General features: G+C 38.6%; 1 protein-coding gene across 1 annotated transcript in view; it reads left to right on the top strand.

The window, feature by feature from the left end:
- The window catches only part of LOC149471170 (netrin receptor UNC5A-like), a 507,267-nt gene that overhangs the window by 408,270 nt on the left and 76,084 nt on the right, over positions 1-22,913 (top strand). The window contains exons 5-7 of the mRNA XM_089693614.1: positions 6,396-6,576; positions 7,267-7,434; positions 8,723-8,887. Of these exons, the coding sequence (XP_089549740.1) occupies positions 6,396-6,576; positions 7,267-7,434; positions 8,723-8,887 (514 nt within the window). The remainder of the gene's footprint in view (positions 1-6,395; positions 6,577-7,266; positions 7,435-8,722; positions 8,888-22,913) is intronic.

The following is a 22,913-nucleotide window of genomic DNA, read 5'->3' as shown; positions in this document are numbered from 1 at the left end:
TACTAAAGGATGTCACTATTTAAAGTAGTAATAAACGACAGCCTTATTCTCCAGATATAATCCATACATATCCACTATTTAATGGCCATGTAATTTTTTGTTAAAAAAAATGTTTCTGTGTTTGTCTGTCTCCTTGTAATGTCTTTTATGAGCTATCAAAACTCTCCTTTCCCTATTTTGCATCCATTTGTTTGGAACGAGCAATTGTAGTAATGTGCACAGGGGCGGACTGACCATTTGGAAACTCGGGCACTGCCCGAGGGCCGGGGTCAGTAGGGGGCCCCATGAGATGCCCCTGGTACCTTTTTCATAGACTTTTTTGAGTTTGGGCAAGGACACAGGGGCCCCATGATCCCCTACTGCCCAGGGGCCCCATGAGTTGTCAGTCCGCCCCTGAATGTGCACTGCTCTATGCAATCTACAAATCCCATAGTCCATCTTGGGAGAGAGCAAGAAAGGGTGGCTACCTTCCAACATACAACTGGGACCATGGAGAACAAATGCAGCCACCCTCTAAAGAAACTAGTACAACTAGTAAAAAAAAAAATGGAATTTTGATTTCTGGAGGAGGCTGAGAGCAATAGAAGGTACATTTCTGAATTAAGAATGCACACTAGATTTGTAAAACCAGAAATTGGCGTCGCATTAAAGTGGTATTAAATGCAAAAGCAAACAGTCATTATATTGCATATTACCATTTCTTAGATGTGAAGGCTCCATTCATTTTCTTTTTTAGGCTTTCTTTCTTTTTTTTTACCTGGTGATATAATCAGTAAGTCTGTTATTTTTCAACAGAACAAGCTGTTCTGTAGATGTAGCAGTTAGAGAGCTGAGTCAAACCAAATAACACTACAGGAGTAGATCAAAGGAAAGTCCGGGAGGCCACACTAAAGCGCATATCCACTTTATTGTATAGAAAAGTAGCTTAAAAACACCATACGGTATGCTAGTGGGGGGGGGGGTTCACACATATTGCATTAACCTCAGTGCTTAATCATAACCCACCATGGTGGCTTATGATTAAGCGCTGAGGTTAGTGCGATACGGTGGGTTAGTGCGACACATTGCACAGTTTCACATTCTTCCAGCATAGGCGTCTTTTGCAGCTTTCTGCATTTGGTCACAAGACATTGCAGGATGTAGATGCTGAAGTATTGCAGGTCTTAGGGACCTATTTATCTGCCCAGCAGTTGTCTGATTAAGTCTTATTTGGGGGAGTATCTCCACTGTGTACTTGCCTGCAGGGCAAATTCCCACTTACTCTTCCAGCACAAGCTTCCTCTGCCCTATACCCTGATTCATATGTTAGAGGAATTGTAATTCATTAAAGATCTATACTTGCCAAAGAATAATTGACTGGCAAGCATGAGCAGGCTAATTCTTTAGGCTTAAACACAAACACGTTCTTTTAATTACATCATTGTCATTTTTTAACTCGGTGACTGGTGGAGGTATTGTTTCTAGTGGTTTTTTTATATTTTTGTAGTGAATCAATATATTTGCTTTACTTATACTGCTTGGTCTTCTTTTGGTAACTACTACCTTCAGGCTTCTCTTAGCCTCTAAATTTCTGATGATATTTTGGTTATGAAGATAGCACCTTATGACTATTTATGGACAGTTGATTAACTTGAGCTTATCTCTACAGGGAGTGGACCCCTTTGGCTTTTTGATCAATTCTCAGTGCTTTTAAATTGCTTTAAAATTTAAACACAGACATTAACCTGGCCATACACTGATATATTTTTTTTTTCATTCAACTAGCAGATTGAATGAAAAAAAAAATCTTACCAGATTCCCCCATCCATGGTATTCATTCAGCATGGATGGATGAATCTCCCACTGCAACTACTGTATTCTGGCAGCTGGTGCCAGCCAGAATACTGGAACAATGGCTGCATCTGATTGGAAGCATCCACTGTTCAGCCAACAATTTTTTCATCTGACTCCTTCAAGTTTTTTAAAGGAAGGATGTTGGCAGGAGGGTGCTGATATTCATGTTGGGAGGGAAGGTTCCAAAATTTACCAGCTTTAGTCACCCTCAACAATAGCATATTTTGCAAATTAAAAGCTGATTTCATTATTCAATATATTTACACATTTATTTTGTGCCTTGTTACCTGCATAAACAGAGCATTAATTGCTTGATCCTGGGAAACAAGCTTTGAGTTTTTCTGTAAAATGAAAAGATCCAAAAAATTACATTTTTCATACAATCTACAGAAAAGACATTTCTCTAATAAGCCCACTAAAGGCTCAAAACAACAAATAATACTAAAAAAAATGCATGAAAAGGAATGCTATTTTATTTAGTACAGAATATATTGTGAGCATACAAAAATGGAAATAAAGGTTATTCTTTATTGCCACCAGACTTGAGCATTGTCCCAGCTGAACACTCCGTACGTATTGTAGTTACACATTGAAGATATGCAGTAACTCAAAGAAAAATTGTATAACACAATTGATAAAATGAAATGATAAGTTTTCATTGTAAGGAATGAAAAACTTCCTTAACCAAGCTGAATATAGAGGAAAAATTAGTTCATATCCAGTTTCATCTCACCCTACTTTTATATTACCAGAACTTAACAATGGACTTGATAATTTATGTGTATATATAGACCTTGACTTTGTTTATGGAAACTTTAGATTCCATTGTAAGAAAATGTCAAATACATTTCCCGTTTCATTTTTCTTCTCTAAACATGCAGACGTTATGTCTTTTACAGCAAATAAAATGTCCATGACATACAGCAAATATAATTTAAAGAGCTCAAGAAAAAGTGTGTAGGTTAATGAATGTGATTTACCAGGCTTCCAACTACAAGGACATAAGAGGATGTACTGCAATGCAAATATTTATGCCATTGTCATGAAGGTAAAGCAGCATCGGTTCTGGCATAAGTGTACCCATCTATGAAGGGCATCCATAGAGCTCAGGAAAGCCCATTTTCAGTTTCACTGAGATATAATTTTTTACTCCAATATTCCTATGTCAAATAAAATATAAATGAAACATTATTAGAAATACACTTGGCAAAATTGAAGTCGAATTTTCTAGGTGTTAACACGATTTTAAATAAAATACGTAGCGGTTTTGAACATATTTTCTTTTTTTTCAGGACTTAAAACATTAAATACAATAAAGAATTCAATATTTTTGATTTTGATTTTTAAGTCATGTAAATAAAAAATATTGAATAACAATATGTTGTGAAAAGCCTGTGTACAGAGCTCAAAATCTCAAGCTGAAATTTACACACAAGCAAAAGAGTCAGAGCTGTGGTTTATCCTTATGAGGTCTCAAGTTTCAGTCAGACAGAGTAAGCATTATAGTTGTGCTGTCTCTTTAGCTAACCCATAGGGCTCTGGTAGTCCTGTGTCACGTGTAAAATGTTCAATTGTAAAACAAAGATTGTATGGACAGAAGAACAGAACAGCTATAAAACGTTAATTTAAAAAAGAGTGAACTAAAAAAAAAGTAAACATGAATCAGACCATGATAGTTTTCTAGTGTTTCCAAGTGCTAACATTTCATCTGAAAACAGGTTTCTCTGACATTTTCAGCTATCACAATTAGCAAATATTACTATTCACTTGTGAAATGTGTCAGGTTCTTATGCCCATCCAAGATATGTGGTACAATTTACTGAATATGATAGCTTACAGTGTACTTTCTTATTCTTATTGAGAATATTCCAGTATTTGATAATATGCAAAATATGCCAGTTAAAAATGGGATTTTTTTTCTACTCAATAATGGCAGTGTTCAACTCTACACTTAGGGGGAGACTCACTAAAACCAGAGCACTCAGAAACTGGTGCAGCTGTGCATGGTACGCAATCAGCTTTCAACTTCAGCTTGTTCAGTTAAGCTTTGACAATAAAACTTGTCAAAGCTTAACAATAAAACTTGGAAGTTGATTGGTTTCTGTACAGAGCTACACTAGATTTTGCACTCTCCAGTTTTAGGAAATCCTCCTTTTAGTCTTTTTATTTCTTACATGTACTACAAAACAAAATTTAGAACTGATATGTCATTGACTGCTTTAAGAATTGCCTCCACTTTGCTAGAATTATTTTTCCTAAATCAGTCACATTGTACCATTCATTCCTATTGCACTAGCTGGCTGACTTTGGTGCAGGGTAAACATTTTTTTGGCTACTGAGTTAAGCTGGCTGTATAGAATGGATCAAAACAATCACTAAAAAGTTAGTTACCAAAGAAATGTTCCAATAAATACAACACTTCTATTATACCAACATCATTGCGCCAATGTAATAAAGAGAGGAAATACACTCACTGGATGCTGCTATTATTAAAAAACTCAAAATAATAATAAAAATGTGAAAAATATACAAATCACAAATAATAGCGCAAACCAAATCACACAACTAAATATAACCACCACCAAATAAGTGCATATTAATAGTGCAAACAAAAAATCAATAAATGGGGAATCTCAATATAGTTCATTCAGAAAAGTCCATATAAACATGATCCTCAGTAAATGAAGTAATGAGATCCTCCTTCATAAGCAATGTGGTATTCAGTGCTCAAAAACACCCCATCAGAATGCGCACTCACCATGTGCTAGTAATTATAATTAACCAGCATGTTAGTATATATCCAGCATTCACCAAACAGACTTCAAAGGACGATCCTCATGTGTTGGTAATTACTCAGCATACTACTATGTATCCAGCATATCACCAAAAAAACTCCAGAGAAGATCCTCTCATATCCAGATTAGCACATGTGGGTAAAGAAAATACTCGCCATAGTGCAGTATCATCCAACAAATTCTTCCCTCGGAAGAAGTCATTGGACGAACCGCGTCAGGGTGTGGCCTTCCTGTAACATCACTACTCATGCTGATGCACGTGTCCGGATCACGTGATCGCGCTATTACCATCTTGAATGCGGGCTGGTTGGTGAGACACAGGATGCAGAGACTGGAGCTCTGATATAACAAAACGCCTTGTTTTTATTTGCTCATTGTGAGTGTGATTTTAAGGGGGGTTTGTTTTGCAATAAATTTGTTGGATGATACTGCACTATGGCGAGTATTTTCTTTACCCACATGTACAAATCTGGATATGAGAGGATCTTCTCTGGAGTTTGTTTGGTGATATGCTGGATACATAGTAGTATGCTGAGTAATTACCAATACACGAGGATCGTCCTTTGAAGTCTGTTTGGTGAATGCTGGATATATACTAACATGCTGGTTAATTACTAGCACATGGTGAGTGTGCATTTTGATGGGGTGTTTTTGAGCACTGAATACCTCATTGCTTATGAAGGAGGATCTCATTACTTCATTTACTGAGGATCATGTTTATATGGACTTTTCTGAATGGACTATATTGAGATTCCCCATTTATTGATTTTTTGTTTGCACTATTAATATGCACTTATTTGGTGGTGGTTATATTTAGTTGTGTGATTTGGTTTGCGCTATTATTTGTGATTTGTATATTTTTCACATTTTTATTATTATAGAATGGATCCAGTCTGCTTTAAGAACATATCCCAGACATGTTTTGCAGCATTTGGAATGTATTTCCTAAGCAGATTCCATTTAAAAATAAAATGAAATACAATCTTTTAAAAAGAAAGATAAAATTCCCCAGTTAAACAAACACATTTTCACAATTCCCTGTGGTGTAAAATTATGTCTCATTGCATAATCCTAGCAAGTGACAACAAAACAGTAAAATGAGGACAGACTAGAAACTATTAAGTAATAAATTATGTTAAATTTCAAAATGATAAAGAAATGCCTAAATGGATTTCCCTATCCTATCATTAAAACCTCTTCATTGACTTCAATTCAGTTGGTTCTGGTATTCACTGAATTATCAGTTTGCTACTCTGAGCAGCTTTTTAATTAATTACATTCCTTGGTTTAAAAAAAAATGTCCTATGAATGCAATATAAGTAGATCCAAATGGGCTAAGTATTTCTGAGTGATTGACTTTGATGTGATATTTTGGCAAAAACAAAAAGCTTAGATAAGCCTGGTAGATGTTTGCAAAGCACACTCCAACATGCATTTTTAAATAGGTGAGCAACAGTGAAGAGCTTTATCATGAAGGAAAGCTGTGCAGAAATTTAACTTTGATCTTTAATAAATAGGCCCCTAACTGTCATTCTGATCTCTCTTTTTGATCTTCATAGTGCAGTAGCCGATAAACACATAACAGATTTGCACTCGAAGTACCAGCCTAAACAATTAAATCAGAGCTTTGGTATATTGCAGTTAGGAGTAAGAGGCACTGCATTATGGATAATCAAGTTGTAATTGTATTCTTATTGCTTATATTTTACTCATGAATCATCTACTTCCATAATCTTTAGCTCTTCATCCTGTTTTATATATTTTAAGGTGGAGTGGCTTAGGAATGAGGATGTATTGGACCCTGAATTGGACTCCAACCTGTTCATTGGAACAGACCACAGTTTAATTCTAAGACAGGCTCGTCTAGCTGACACAGGGAATTATACTTGTGTGGCTAAGAATATAGTTGCCAGACGGAGAAGTAACTCAGCGGCCATTACGGTGTATGGTGAGTTTACTGCAATTTACTGCACTGTTTCCTAATGTGAGTATAGAGGTCAGACAGTGAAAGGTACAGGTTTAAACTTCTAGTCTCTCAATTAAATCTCTGTTATATAAGGATTGACAACTGTATTTAGTCTAGGAGAAATGTGTTTCTGCCATTTCAAACTGGAGACTGTTAGAGGTGGGATACTTTTCAAGCTTCTGCACTAATATATTATATTAAGTAGTGTGGTAATTGAGAATTTATTTAAAGGCATTCTCCACTAGGAACTATATATTTGCCTCTGCTTAACAGTCCACCATTAAATAAATTACCTCTGTATGCAAATGCTTGACCTTTGTTCATCTGTTGCTTTTATTTCATCAAAATTGGAAATAATAATACTCTATAGCAAGCCTTTATCATTTTTTGCACCATTCCCATTAGAGAATTTGTATTGACTAGATTTTTTGTACTATGCAAAGTGCCATCATTTATATTAACTGGATGCTTAATGCTTTACTCGTAATCTCCATCTTGGATGCTCCACTGGAGCCACAGAGATCTCAGTGGACTTCTTAGTCTACCAAAGGATACCTGCTCCTTTTGTCAGTTTTGCTATTCAAGTTATTCATACATGTTTAGAATTGAACAGGCACCCTGTCCTCTGTAAAATATGATCTGGGTCATATATGTGCATGTGCTTTTTCCAAGTTAATGGAGGGTGGTCATCATGGACAGAATGGTCTCCGTGCAGTACAACCTGTGGAAGAGGGTGGCAGAAAAGAAGCCGAACCTGTACCAACCCCACACCTTTAAATGGAGGATCATTTTGTGAGGGTCAGAATATCCAGAAAACAGCCTGCACAACTCTCTGTCCTGGTAAGACTGGCTGCCGTTTCCACATTTTAGACTTATTTCATAGCAGTGCGAAGCAACACCTAACTTTTCGCACATCTGTTTTGAAACCTAAGTTCAGCCAGCTTTTAAATTTTGCTTTAAATATATTTGGGAAGAGTTATGCCTAGAACACATACAATACATTACATCATTGTGGGAAGTTGTTTTCTGTTTTACGAGAAATTTCTCTAGAAGCCTAACTAGTTTTCGATATGAGACTAGCATGCAGAAAAAAAAGGACGATCATTTGTCCAATACTATCATCATGTGTATTAGAGTGTACCATGTGTAGAGCTTCTTTCTACTTTTATCGCCTTTTGTGTCCCTGTTGCGGAGATTTCTTCTTACATCCTGTCAGGAAAGGAAGCGAGGGTAAACCTCTAATGGAGGCACAGATAAAAAAAAAATATATTTTAATATAGAGAGGTTAGATTGTTTTGTCTTTTTTCTGTCTGTACCTTCCCGTCCATGTGTCACTGGTACCTTCCATTTCTTTTTACTGGCATCACAGGGACAGGAGTTATAGGAGAATCTCCACAATGAAACCAGAGACAGAGGGGTACAAAAAGAACAGAATTTCTAACTCTTCCCCTCTCTACTTAAAGCTTAAAAAAACTGGACTGGAGGAGGGTTTTTATTTGCCTGGACACTCTAAACTGTGGAAAGCTGGATTAATGGATTACCAATCTGAAATCAGCAGAAACTAGTTTGTAGCCTGGCACATGTATGACTATTAAATATTTGTGGCTGGCTGCACATTGAGTTCTGCTCTCTGTCAGGATATATAGACATAGCACAGGGAGAGAGCATTATGGATAAATTGCCGCTCAGATATAAAATGCTGAGCTTGGTACAGTGCAATAATGCAGCAGCATGATGAGAAAAGAGCAGGTGTGCAATAATGAAGGACCAGAATGAAACATTCCTAAACATATTACCTATGAGTAACTCAGTGGAGATAACTATGCATGTTGTTGTAATAGAGAGGAAAAAAGACACCTTAACAGCAGAGTGAGAGATTAGTTTGTTCTGGAGAGAGACAAGCAAGAGAGAAATAATACTGCAGGTTGTGAGGTGGGGTTTCTCCTATATTTATAGGAAAACACTTGGGACATTTAGAAGTGATATATATATATATATATATATATATATATATATATATATATATATGGGACTTGGTATGTGAATGAGAGGGAGAAAAAAATTTAAAGTGTGCTTTATGAGCTGATTATGTATTTGAAATTGTGTTCTTGGTTGTCTGTGTACACAGTAAGTGGAGGATGGACTGAGTGGAGCTACTGGTCTTCTTGTACATCAGACTGCACCCACCAGAGAAGCAGAGATTGTACTCAACCTGCTCCACGCAATGGAGGGCAGGAATGTCCAGGGCTTGGCACCGAGACTCGAAACTGCACTAATGAACTCTGTATGCACAGTAAGTATTATCACACTTGCATGCTTCGTAAATGTCACCTAGTGCCTTTAAAACCATGTAGATAAAATAATGCAGATTTGAGAGGTTCTTCACTATTTAGCTTTATTTTTCTAAGAAATGAATTACTTCCAGTAATTACACAGTGTGGAAAAGGTCATACATGTAATGACATACTCATATGAACTTTTCAGTTGCAGGTTGTCAAGTTAGAAACATATCTGGATTCTTTATGCTTGCTCTGGATTTTAACAATTGCCTAAATTAGATTTAGAAAATTCATGGCGGGCTCATTTGTGGTAATTGGGACAATGATAGCCGCGTCTTTCATTTCTAGTCACTGATATGTCCAATCTTCATGGATTTCAAAAGGAAATGTATTTTGCTGATTAGATTTTCCAATTTTGGGCAGTACATGGAAGGTTTAGAACCTTTGTCAACTTTTTTGTTGCCTTTGTCTCCATTTGGGAGACTTCTCTTCAAGCCCTATCCACATAATGAATGGCAGACAGAACAGGAAGGGAAGAAAAATTCCTTACTTCATGTCTATTTGATGCTGGTCAGATGGCCAGATAGAAGAGGAAATCATTAGAATTCCACCTACTTTCCATTTATATGAAGGGTGTCTGACTGAACAGAAAGTTAGAGGAAATCTCTCCAGGGAGGACCGATGTAGCAATAAAAACAAATATTACATAGTAGTATGAGTAGGATTTAGATCCTCTTTCAGAAATTTGCTGCCTGTGTTCCAGTTTCACTCAGTTACTGTGACAGGTGTTAGCAGAAGTGAGGGGAAATCTCTCCAGGGAAGACAGAAATTAAAACATATTTTATAGTAGAATAGGAAAGGGTTAGAACCTCTTTCAGTATTTAACAGAAACATCTACTGAATAGGGATACCAACATCATTTAATACCCAGCAGTTCTAAGTGTAGTCCAGAATTAAATAAAAATGTTGACTGGAGTTTGTCTTTAATTACAAATTGCCCTACTGACAGTGTCGAGGTAAAGACAATAAAATGTTGGGTCTTTGACATGGATTCCACCAGTACTCTATTGGGTGCACCCGCTTCTGAAAATGAATGATTTTAAGTGAAGTCATATACCTTATTACCTTATCATAGTATCCTTCCTTCTAAGTTCTTCTACAAAGGAACTAGACCAGTCAGGTACCTGCAGCATCCAGTCACATACCATATTACTGTTGTGTAGTGAGACTAATGAAAAGTGATCTGTGACTGCTTGCCATTATTAACTTCAAACCACTCTAATTTGCACTGCAGCCGTATGTTGTCCATGGTCTAGGAAGTGATTTGTATCAATTTCCTTTTCCACCAGCTGTTTTGTTTTTTGGTTTTTTTTCATTGTCACTATAAAGTATACTGATATTTGCTTTTATGGCAATATACTTTTTTAGTGACTGTATTAAATATTTATCACCTCAATATTACCATTGTGATTAAAGAGGACCTGTACTATGGAAGCTGTGTCCACAAAATGAATTCAGAGGGCAAAGGTCTAGTCCGCAGTAATGCCTGTGATCTTTGCTGATCTATTCTCCATTGCTGACTTAGAAAGATTTGTTCTGCACTGTGTCTTTGTGTGGAGACAGCCATCTTGAAAGACAAGCAGGGCTTTGCTTTCTCATGTCAGCTTTGCCACCCTGATAATCTGATGACTAATGGGGTAATGACCAAGAATGAGCAGGAGGGGTGAAAGAAGCATAGATTTACAGAATTAATGAAACAGAAGCAAGGAGATGCATGCACTGCAGTTTCTCAAGTACAGCTTCCTCTTCAAAAAGGAAACACTGAGCAGCACAGTTATAGCATCACCATATCTAACTCCAAATATCAAAAGATTAGCAGTCAGAAACAGTAGTGCTTTAGAGGATATCTGCCTAAAGCTGGCAATGGAGCAAAATGTATCCATGGCTGTTCCCACTTGACAGAAATTGATCTAACCATCAACTTTTGTCGAATGGGACTGTTGAAAAACTTTCCTTTGATCAGCAGCTGCAGCCAATCAGCTGCAGCCAATCAGCTGCAGCGATGATCAGTGTATTGTGACAGAACTTGATTCCCCACTGTCAGAATACAATAGCTAATTGGGGAGGATTCCTTTATTCACCTTGCGTCTGTGGATAGGGGAATCCATTAATTTTGTTCTGATAAGCCAGCCTTAGTTGATCTTACACTAAGGACATAAGCGGTTCAAGGTACAGGAGTGCCAAAGCAAAGGAAGTGCACTGCTATGCATGTGTATAAGTGGCATGCAAGACAAATTGAATATTTTTTAGGATGTGCTTGTAAGCAGGTTGAACCCTGCTTGAGTGAGTTAGATACCATCCCAGGCTGGGTTGGGAAAGGGTTAACTCTAAGTCACCGGTTTGCAGGCTTTTTGGGTTTCAGCCGGACCTGTGGTAAAAATTGGGGGAAGGCTGAGACCCAGGTACCAATGATGGAGTTGTTTATAGAGACACTTGTGGAGCCACTGTGAACAGATGACTGGAAGCTAATACCTGTGCTGCTGCTGGTCACAACTGTTAGAGACGATTACCTTTACAAAGACTCCTGGAATGCAGCCAGTTATGGACCATGTCTCCGATAATGTACTTGCCACCATACATGGACTCTAACTCAACTGCAAGGTATGCCTGGGCTGGTTCATAGTTAGTCAGGGATATAAGGAACAGCTTGTAATTTACCCTGTATTATGTTGGCAAAAAGAAGGAGAGTAAAGAATGTAAAGAGTTTTCCTGAGCCTGGTTTTAGGTTATTCCTAAAAGGGTGCATAATGGTGTGGCATATACAAGGAACCTGGGCCTAAAACAGCACTAAGGGGTATGAAGTACACAGTACTATAGTACAAGTAAGCTGCACTTTGAAGAAGAACTAGTTACTTGCTAATGACAACTAATTCAAGTTTCAGAGGCAACCAGCTGAGGTGTGGTACCTAGGGAAGGTGTGGCATCCTCTGGTAGTGAGGGGGCGCTCTTCCTAGCAGTCCATCTATCATAGCAACCAGCAGCAAACCAGCATTATGGAGATTCCTATCCTGAGTAATTGGTACGGAACAGAAGGCGTTAACGCAGGCCACGTATGAGACCCATGCTTTGTGTCTGGCGGGGTTTCATTCCGTCACTTGGAGTGAAGTAGCAGAGGTACGCTGACTGGTGGAGTGTGGCATGGTTTGGCCTGCCACCTCGAATGAAACACTTGTAACACACTTAGAGTAGAGCAATAGAACTGCTCCTAGTAGAGAGAAATATGGCTTTATACTACTTGCAGTGTCAGCTCATCTATAAGTTGGGAGACTGCCTTATTGTTAGACTGTACACATGACTGCAGTTCCCACCTAGTCCTGGGCTATGATGGCAGAGGGCAGAGGTTCCCCAGTACATGGGTGTGGTAAACCCTGCCCACAATATGGCATACTCAGTAAAAGAGACAAAACAACAATCCTACTTGCTTAGGAACAATTAACACTTCTAAATGTTCCCTATAAGATACCATATCTTCATATTCTGCATTCGGGTCTTTTTTACTACTGATATGGCACAATGCTAGTTCACGGAGTTCTACAGTTGTGTTCAAAAAAAAAATAGCAGTCAGACATCGCTAACCTGATCAATCACTGTTTTTGGTAGAAATTATATTTCTACATGGCAAATAATTTACTAGCAGGTGTAGTAGAGTAATAGAAATCCAACAGACCCAACAGTCATGACATGCATGCTGCTGATTCTGTGTAATTGAATCACTAATTGAAAGGGGCATGTTCAAAATAATAGCAGTGTGGAGTTCTATTAGTGAGGTCATTCATTCTTTGAAAAACAGGTGGCAATTATTGCCCTTATTTAAGAAAGGAAGGCAGTAAATGTTGTACATGCTGGTTACAGTGCATTTCTCTCTGAAATTCTGAGGAAAATGGGTCATTCCAGACATTGTTCAGAAGAACAGCGTACCTTGATTAAAAAGTTGATTGGAGAGGGGAAAACATATAAAGAAACGCAGAAAATGATAGGCTGCTCAGCTAAAATGATCGCAAATGCTTCAAAATGGCAACCAAAACCTTAATGACCTGGAAGAAAGCTAAAAACTACCATTCGAATGGATAGAAGAATAGCCAAAATGGCAAGGACTCAGCCAACAATCAGCTCCAGGAAGATCAAAGAAGGTGCAAAGTTACCTGTGAGTACTGTTACAATTAGAAGACGCCTATGTGAAGCCAAGCTATCTGCAAGAAGCCCCCGCAAAGTCCCACTGTTGAAAAAAAGACATGCTGAAGAGGTTACAATTTGTCAAAGAGCACATTGACTGGCCTAAAGAGAAATGGTGCAACATTTTGTGGACTGATGAAAGTAATGATTGTTCTTTTTGGGTCTAGTGGCCGAGACAGTTTGTCAGACAACCCCCAAACACTGAATTCAAGCCACAGTACACTGTGAAGACAGTGAAGCATGGTTGCGCAAGCATCATGATATGGGGATGTTTCTCATACTACGGTGTTGGGCCTATTTATCGCATACCAGGGATCATGGATCAGTTTGAATACATCAGAATACTTGAAGAGGTCATGCTGCCTTATGCTGAAGAGGAAATGCCCTTGAAATGGGTGTTCCAACAAGACAACGACCCCAAACACACCAGTAAACGTACAACATCTTGGTTCCAGACCAACAAGATTGACGTTATGGAGTGGCCAGCCCAATCCCCGGATCTTAATCCAATAGAAAACTTGTGGGGTGACATCAAAAATGCAGTTTCTGAGGCAAAACCAAGAAATAGAGAAGAACTGTGGAATGTAGTCCAATCATCCTGGGCTGGAATACCTGTTCACAGGTGCCAGAAGTTGGTTGACTCCATGCAACACAGATGTACAGCAGTTCTCAGAAACAGTGCTTATACAACTAAATATTAATTAAGTGATTCAAAGGAAAGCAAAATCTTCAAACATTCTTCAGTTTTGATAGTGAATGTTTGAGTTTGTAAAGAATACAAACACTGCTATTTTTTTGAACAGTCTAATATTCACTTTTCTTCAATTTTTTTAGAGGAACAACACAAATGTGATACATTTTTCTTCATGTTTTGATTTGGAATAGAATGTGTAGTGTTCCCAATGCATTTGTGTGTATGGAAATAAAAGCTATTAGAAGGATTTTGAGCTTCATTCACTTTTTTCCACACACTGCTATTATTTTGAACACAACTGTATATGTCTTTTTTGTATGTTGTGTTTCCATGAAACCTTATGCAAAAAGAAAAAAATGCTCATTTCCATTAAAAAAAATGGCTTCTTGTTCCATGAAAAAATGAAAATTTGTTTATTTACAGAAGCATTATTGCCAGTAATAAAACAAAGTACATAAAAATAGTCTTATGTGTTGCCAAAGCTCTAAATGAATTTGTCCATCTGCTACTGGTAACTCATTGATTTATGTCCTTTGTTCGGTCAGTTCACTGACGATATACAGTATTTTATCCTGACTTCAAAGGAAATTGAATCTGCAAACATTCCATACTTATTAACTTTATTCCCTCCATGGAATCGGCTCTCCAGAGACGTAATTTCAGCTGAGAAAAACAGGGTGATGTTTCATGTTTCTGGATCAAACTACAGTTTTGCTAGAGGCATTCCTCATAACTTAAAGATCCCTTACTCCAGGCTGCCTCTTTTTGAGGTGCTGGGTATTCTGGTTATCCTTTTTTTTGTTATTGAAGTCATCAAAGTTTGCAAACATTACACTTAAAGAGGACCTCGCACTAAAATTCTAAGATAACATTTATTTAGATGCCCTCCTTTCTTATCTCAATATGCTAGAGAAAAGAAAAAGCATCTGTGGGGGAAAAAAGTAATTTAATATACTTAAGATATCCATTCTTTTGCCTTTGGTGCCTAGGCCAGGGAATAGGTCAACATGCTTTGGGCGTTAACTTGATCAATGTCAAGTACCCCAAATCTTGCAAGAAGACATTACTGCACTGTGATGTAGCATCATTGTAGCATCAAGATTTGGACTCTTCTACATCCCCTGGGATATTGTCTGAAGGGCGATGATGTCAATCCCTGCAATACAGAAGCGAGGGTGAAATGTAAGTATTTTTACTAAAACACTCCTCTTCCACAGGTGTTTTTAAATGTACTTTGCAGCAGATAAGTAAGGGGGAAAGGGGTCCCTACAAAAAAGTGGACCTTACATGGAGTGAACAATGAATATGCATTCAGAAAGGAAAAATAAATGTGGAACATTGTAAATTGCTAGAGAACATCACTATATTTTTTTTAATATAATTTGTAAGTACTTACTTTTGCCACTGTGCAAATCAGCTTCTTCCTGGTCCTTGCCTATTGAGATACCACCCCAGCAAACAGGTTGGTCTTTCCTTAGTGAGATCACTCCACCAACACACACATTGGTCATTCCCCAGTGGAATCCTTCCTGCAGCACACACATTGGCCTTTCCCCAGTGAGATCCTACTTCCAGCACACAGATTGGTCTTTCCCCAGTGAGATCCTATCCCCAGAACACACATTTGTCTCTAGCTTGTAGCCCATCTTCAGCACACACTCTCCAGTTTTCTTTCTAGAGACTCCTCAGTCCGCAGTCAATAGTGAGAAGCTGAAAGCAATTAGATTGTTTTGCCATGTTCAAGATGGTCATTTTGATGCCAAATCCTTGTGGTCATTCAAAACTGCCTTTTTATGTCTATAATTACTTAGCACTTTTGACAAAAAATAGAATTAAGTCTTTTCATCAAATTGCCACGTTTTTGGCCAGCTTTAGCCCTCAACTTTGTTAACACAATTCTCTGTAGATATTGCTATACACATGCATATAATGCATACAAACTGGACAGATGCACGTGACTGCATATTTCCTTCTGAGTATGGATTGTGAATGGGTGTGAAAAATGTATGACCCTCATTACTGTCCTGCTGACCTTACAACAACACCAACAACACCAACATCACAGACTTACCAATATGCATTTGGTGTGTTCAAAGAAAGCGGTTAATTCATAATATGCAACTCACAGTACAAGGGTCACCTTGACCGGTTTTGTGACATTTTTTTCATGCCAAGTCAACAAAACATGCAGACTTATACTTCATAAATTGTATACCCCACTGAGAGTGCCCTTTATTTACAAACGTATTGATCATAGGCAATGCTATGACTGATTCTGACAATATGGCAATTTGTGATCATAAAGCAAACCATATACCATGGTTCCATATATCGGTGTCTAGAAACTATAAACACCATTTAGTCATAACACATGTATGTGATTATTTCAGATAATAAAGAAACAATGGGATAGATTTATTAAAACTGGAGCACTCAGAATCTGGTGCAGCTGTGCCTTGTAGCCAACCAGTTAGCTTTGACAATAAAATCTGGAAGCTGATTCACAATGTAAGTAGCCAGAAACTCAGAAAGCTTCTAAATGGACATTTTTATTGGTTACATAAATACAGGATCCATAAAGCTGGCACATTTTGGCTTCACAAAGCCTTTATTCATAGCATACCAGCAATTGGTTTCTAGGCAGAGCTGCACCAGATTTTGCCTGATCCAGTTTTAGTAAACTTCCCTCCCATGTATAGGTACAAAAAATGAGCACCTGTATTGTGTATGACTGGTTGATTATATTAACCTCTTCACGCCGGCCACACACAAATGTGCAGCCTCCCGGTGTATGAGCCTAGACGCCGAGCGGCCGCACATTTACGTTCCATTAAAAAAGGAAATATGTGCCGAGAAACCGCGCCCTGCGCACTCCCAGCACACATGTCTGGTACTCACAGAAAGATCCCAGTCTCCTCTTTCGATCGGGACCTTTCCCGATCATGTGACTGCCGTGATGACGCAGCATGACAGTCACATGACCCCTAAACCCCACCTCACCCATCCCGCCTCCCGGCTTCTGAAGCTGTTAAAGGGTCGGGAGGTGCCAGCGTGAAGGGGTTAAAAGAACTCTATTTTGGTTTTTGGAATATTTGGTCTACTTAATTTTAAAAAGTTTTCAACAGTTTACAAGTGTATAACCACTTGCCCTCTGGAAGGTTTTATCCCCTTCCTGACCAAGCCATTTTTTGCTATATGGCACTGCGCTACTTTACCTGACATTTGTGCGGTCATGCAACGCTGTACCCAAACGAAATTTATATCTTTTTTTCACACAAATATAGCTTTCTTTTGATGGTATTTTATCGCCATTGTTTTTTGTATTTTTTATCATCTAAACAAAAAAAAAACAAAACTGAAATTTTTGAACAAAAAATATTTTTTACTCTCTGCGATAAAACATATCCAATAAAATTTTTTTAAAAAATCACATTTTTTTAATAGACTTAGGCCAAAGTGTATCTGCTACTTTTGTTTTTGAAAAAAAAAATCCCAATAAGCGTATATTAATTGGCTTGCATGAAAGTTATAGTGTCTACAAACTATGCTATATATACTGGAATTTTTATTTCTTTTTATACCAGTAATGGTGATGATAGGGACAATCTGACACTAACTGACACTTTGTGGGAACTGACTAACTGCTACTGACATCTCCAATGACACTAATACAGTGATCAGTACTAATAATATAGACTGACTGTACTTACAGGGTTAACTGTATGCCTAACAGTGCTTGGTGTGTACTGCTTTATAGGGAAACAAAAGCCGGCACATCCCCTCTGAAAGGACAGAGCTTTGTGTTGTTTACCTTCACAAAGCTCTGTCCTCTCATCCACTTCACCAATAAGCAGGTCCAGGTCATCAATCATTGGTCGGGACCCACTGATCGGCTTGTGCTGTAACTAATCACAGCACAGCCAGAGCAGCAGGCGCACATGCCCCCTACCCAGAAGAGCTTGAGCATGTATTAAGTACGTGATCCAGCGCAGAGAGACTTCCTTGCCGCCGCACTCCTTTGTGAGACGGTCTGCAAGTCGATAAACTGTTTTGTATAGTTTTTATTTATTGTAAAAAAATATTTATTTTGTAAATCAAAATGTATAACAGGACACTAATTAGAAAACCCAGCACTGTATGTATTTCTGGTAGACTGTGTTAATTGATTCATTGGAACATTGCAGTCACTTCTCTGAAAGCATGGGAGGTGTCCCTTCTCTGACTCATTCAGGTCCATTTTTATGCTGCTATCTGTGTGTTCAGAGAACTCTTGTTCTTGCCTAGAACACCATCTGCTGTCTACATATGGTAAATATGAAATTGTGATATTGAGTAAAAAGGAATAAAGTATTTTTTATTATTCATTTTTAACACTAAACATAATAAAATTGAAGAACCCTTTAAAATAAATGCAGCTTATTCAAAGCAATTTCTGTTTAAGGAATGTTTCATTAACAATATATATTCACCAGCCACTTTATTAGGTACATCTTAGTAGCGCTAAGAAAATATGCCCCTCACCATTACACCACCACCACCAGCCTGAACCATTGATACAAGGCAGGATGGATCCATGCTTTCATGTTGTTTACACCAAATTCTGACCCTACCATCTGAATGTCGCAACAACCAGTCTGCCTCTGACCTCTGATATCAACAAGGCATTTTCGTCCACACAACTGCTGCTCACTGGATATTTTCTCTTTTTCAGACCATTCTCTGTAAACCCTTGAGATGGTTGTGCATGAAAATCCCAGTAGATCAGGAGCTTTTCAAATACTCAGACCAGCCCATCTGGCACCAGCAATCATGCTACGTTCAAAAACACTTAAATCCCCTTCTTTCCCCATGCTGATGCTTGAACTTCAGCAAGTCGTCTTCACCATGCCTAAATATTTTGAGTTTCTGCCATGTGATTGGCTGAATAGCAATTTGTGTTACCAAGCAATTGAACCGGTATACCGATGAGTGTAAATACGTTTTCTTAGACCAACAAACATAAATGAAATAGCACTTTTCCTAAGATGTATGTAAACCCTAACTATAAATTTCTTTTGTTTGCTCTCTTTTTAAATATAACATTGAAAGCACTTACATTGTTCCCAGCTGTGTTTGTAGACTATAAATCACCCCCATTGTTATGAAGAAGGGTAGATGGGGAGGTGTTCTGTAGTTGTGTCCAGGGGCGGACTGACCATTAGGGTACTCTGGCACTGCCCGAGGGTCCGGGGTCAGTAGGGGGCCCCATGAGATGCCCCTGGTACCTTTCATAGGCTTTTTTGGGTGTAGTTTGAGTGTGGGCAAGGACACAGGGACCCCATGATCCCCTATTGCCCGGGGGCCCCATGAGTTGTCAGTCCACCCCTGGTTGTGTCCTAGGTTGACAAAGTTTCTCTTCCATAGATACAGCACAGTAAGGGTGTACTGTCACCCTAGGACAAGAAGTATGTTACTTGCAGGATTACTAGGTGAAAATAATAAAAAAATAATATGAAGTAAAACTATTCCACCCACCCCATCAATGCATTTGTAAGTGGTAATATTTACAAATTTTGATCTTGGGTTTAGATATGTTTTAAGACCAGGTCTTTTATGTAGTCTTGAGCTTGACAATAAAAATTTGTTTTATTTACCTAGGTACTGTAGTTCATTTGTAGTCTGCCAGCTTTACAGTTGCATGTTCAGATGGTATCTCTCTTTGTAGTTTCTCTTAAAATATTTGCTTAATTTAATCAGTGATAATTCATGAGCTATCTAAGCAGAAAACAATCCTGATTCAACAAGGATAAATCATTGCCTAATGTCTGTCGTAGTGGAAGAGTTAAATGACTTTTACAAATTAATTAATTCCCCCCTTAAAACGTAATGCTGATTAAGGTCCCCCTAGGGAGTGGATTGTTGATTTTTCTACAAGCTAATTCATTTTCATGCAGCCCTAACCATGACTTTGAGCGCTAGTAATGTAGGTGTGTTCCTTACATTGCAAAGTTACATGAAGATCAGGAATGGCAGTCTGGAAATTCAGATAGACATTCTCAAAGCAGCTTGCAAATATGAGGGATGGGCTGCTGTAAATACACAAGTCTACTATTGATTATAAATGACAGTAAGAGATCCATGATGAGCTTAAACTCATAATAATAGCTATATTATTGAACCTTGTTCACCCTTTTCACCATTGTTCACTCCATTTTCATGGAAAAAATATACAGCAAATAAAAAGAAAATAGCATGTACAATTGCTACACTGAAATTTTATTTTAGTAAAAATTGCCTTTCCATTTCAGTTAGCAATGCTGTAATTTTCTGTAAAATTGAATGTGATATGGCAACCTGGAGGTGTACTATACACTGCTGGTGCCTCCAAAAAATATTATTTCCTGCTTGTGTGATTGGTTCACTGATTTTCCCAGACGTCTGCACTAAGATACAAGTCAGATTTTAGGCACCCTCTCAACAGAAATGTCATTTTTTGTGAGATAGTCTCTAAGAGTTAAAGTGGTTGTAAAGCCTAAACATTCTTTCTACCTTAATGCATTCCTCGCATCAAGTCAAGTCCTCACCCGATCCAGAACAGTGCCCATTGCCCCACATCTCTCCTCTTCTCCCCACTCTCACAGGCTTTGCTGAGAGCAGCGAGAGCCATTGTTTCCCATTGCTGTCAGTCAAATCCTGTGACAAGTGAAAGGGGGCCTGACCAAGCCTCACTGCCTGTGTGTTTTAAAGACACACACAAGCTGGCTCAGGAGTGAGCGCACAGGTGTGCCACGATAGGAAGTGGCTTCCTATGGTGGCACACCAAGAAGAGGAGAAGCAAGGTGTTCTGGTGGGTGACCCAAGAAAAGGAGGGTCAGGGCTGCTTTGTGCAAAACCATTACACAGAGCAGGTAAGTGTACAATGTTTTTTATTTTAAAAAAATAAAATACCAAGGTTTACAATCACAACAACAGACTTACTGGCAGGACCAGTAAATAAAGCATAACATAGAAAACTATTGCAGCCATCATCTCTAAGAATTGGTAAACTGCAATATATTAAATGTTTGCTTTTGTGTTTAAGCACCTCTCATCAGGCTGTTGTATATAAACGGCCGGACGGTGGCAGTGCAGGGTCGGGTGGCCGTTTATATATGGCCTCCCCGCACCCTGCTTGTGCGCACTCCCTGGGAGCATGCAGCACCGTGATCCAGTGTCCGCTGTGTCCTCCAGACACAGTGGAACACAGATCACCGGACGGGACCTCTGTACGAGGTCCCAATCATGTGATCCCTGATTGGCCAATCAGTGATCACATGCAGAGTAGTAAGCAAGATGTCACTTGTGACATCATTGCTTACTACGTGTGAAATCTGTGAATGATCACAGAGGTCACATGGTACACGGCTATTCACAACAGCCTTGTACCATGTGAAAAGCTCTGACCAATCACAGCTCACACAATAGTTCTCAATGGCTGCAAGAATGCAGCTAGAGAGAAGGAGAAATGATTGCGTTTACATCCTTTATGGGTGTAAAAGCAATCAGTGTAAAAAAAAAAAAACCTTCATCACCCCCCACAAGTAGTACAGTGTCACCATGGTGACACTGTACTGCTAGGGTGACAGTACGTAAAAAAAAATAATAAATAAAAAATATTAAAAAAAAGTGTAAAAAAAATGTTTAAAAATTATAATTTTTGGCTATAGACTAATTTGGGTTATTTTTTTTAGTAAAAATATAATGGAATAAATTTTGGCCAAGATTTATGGTGAAATACTATTTATTTGCTAAATTTTATAAGAAAAACACTTTTTTTCAAAATTTTGGACTTTTTAATTTACATGGCAAAAAAAATTAAAATCCTAGTGGTGAATAAATACCACCAAAATAAAGCTTTATCTGTCTCAAAAAAATGCTAAAAAATTCATATGGGTACAGTGTTGCATGACTGCGCAATTGTCATTCAAAGTGTGATAGCACTGAAAGCTGAAAATTGGCCTGGACAGGAAGGAGGTAAAAGTGTCTGGACTGGAAGTGGTTAACACAGCTTTAAAACTATACTAATGGCTTACATTGTTTTTTTCTAAAAACAACAAACATGTTATACTTACCTGCTCTGTGTAGCGGTTTTGCACAGAGCAGCCTGGATCCTCCTCTTTTCGGGTCCCCCTCAGGCTCTAATGGCCCCTCCCTCCTGTCAGGTGCCCCCACAGCAAACAGGTTGCTATGGGGGCACCCGCTGCTCCAAGTGTCCATTTACACACGGAGCCGCATCTCGGCCCCGCCCCCTCTCTCTTCTCAATGGCTCACTGCCAAGTCTCCAGTGTGCATTGCTGCATCAAGAGGGGGCTTAAGTGAATATTAGGGGGGCTGCTGCATAGAATGCATGAAGGTATAAAACCTTGAGCCTTTACAATCATTTTAAGTAATCAGAATACATTTTTTAAGATAGTGGTCATTTAATTAGAAGAGTCTATAAGAGGCAATGTAAGAGAGTAATTAGTGTTTGTTGTTTGGACACCAATTCAGTGCAAACAGTATGCACTATAGCGTAGACTAGCAGTGTTCCTCTCTCTGAAACAGGTGTATTCTTGAACAAAGAACTGACATTCCAGATCAGTAAGAAGTATGTGTTCTGCTTAGCTGCCTGTCAGAACTGATCCCAAATTACAGGCAGTGCTTGCAGGGCTTTCAGGTTCAGCCGTTTTGTTCACAATGCAAAGTATAAAGGACACTTTGAAAGCTTGTTTTCTGCTGGGCTGGTGTCAAGTAAATACACTGTGCTTTGTGTTTAATGCTGTGGCTTACTACCAGGGTGGACCAAAATAATTGTCACATAGGGATGTACTGGTGCTTCTCCCACTCCATGTGACAGAATCACAAAAAACTTCTTTACATTCTAGCATGGGAAATGTAGTGTGGAGGTTCTGCATGCAGTATGTTTGTATATGTATATGGGGTGTCAGTGAGCGCTATGGGTGTGTAGAAAGGTATAAGTATGTTTGTATATGTACGGGATATAACCACTTACTGTGAGATCAGTGCCGGGACAAAGCCATCCAGCGCCAGGGGCGGACTGACCTTTCGGGTACCCGGGCACTGCCTGAGGGCCCAGGGTCAGTAAAGGGCCCCAT

Source organism: Staurois parvus, unplaced genomic scaffold, assembly GCF_062004578.1.
Source record: "Staurois parvus isolate SC_StPar_1 unplaced genomic scaffold, SC_StPar_1.0 ptg000025l, whole genome shotgun sequence".
Taxonomy (NCBI): Eukaryota; Metazoa; Chordata; class Amphibia; order Anura; family Ranidae; genus Staurois; species Staurois parvus.
Note: the sequence above shows the minus strand (reverse complement) of the source record. Positions and strands in the feature narration are given on the sequence as shown.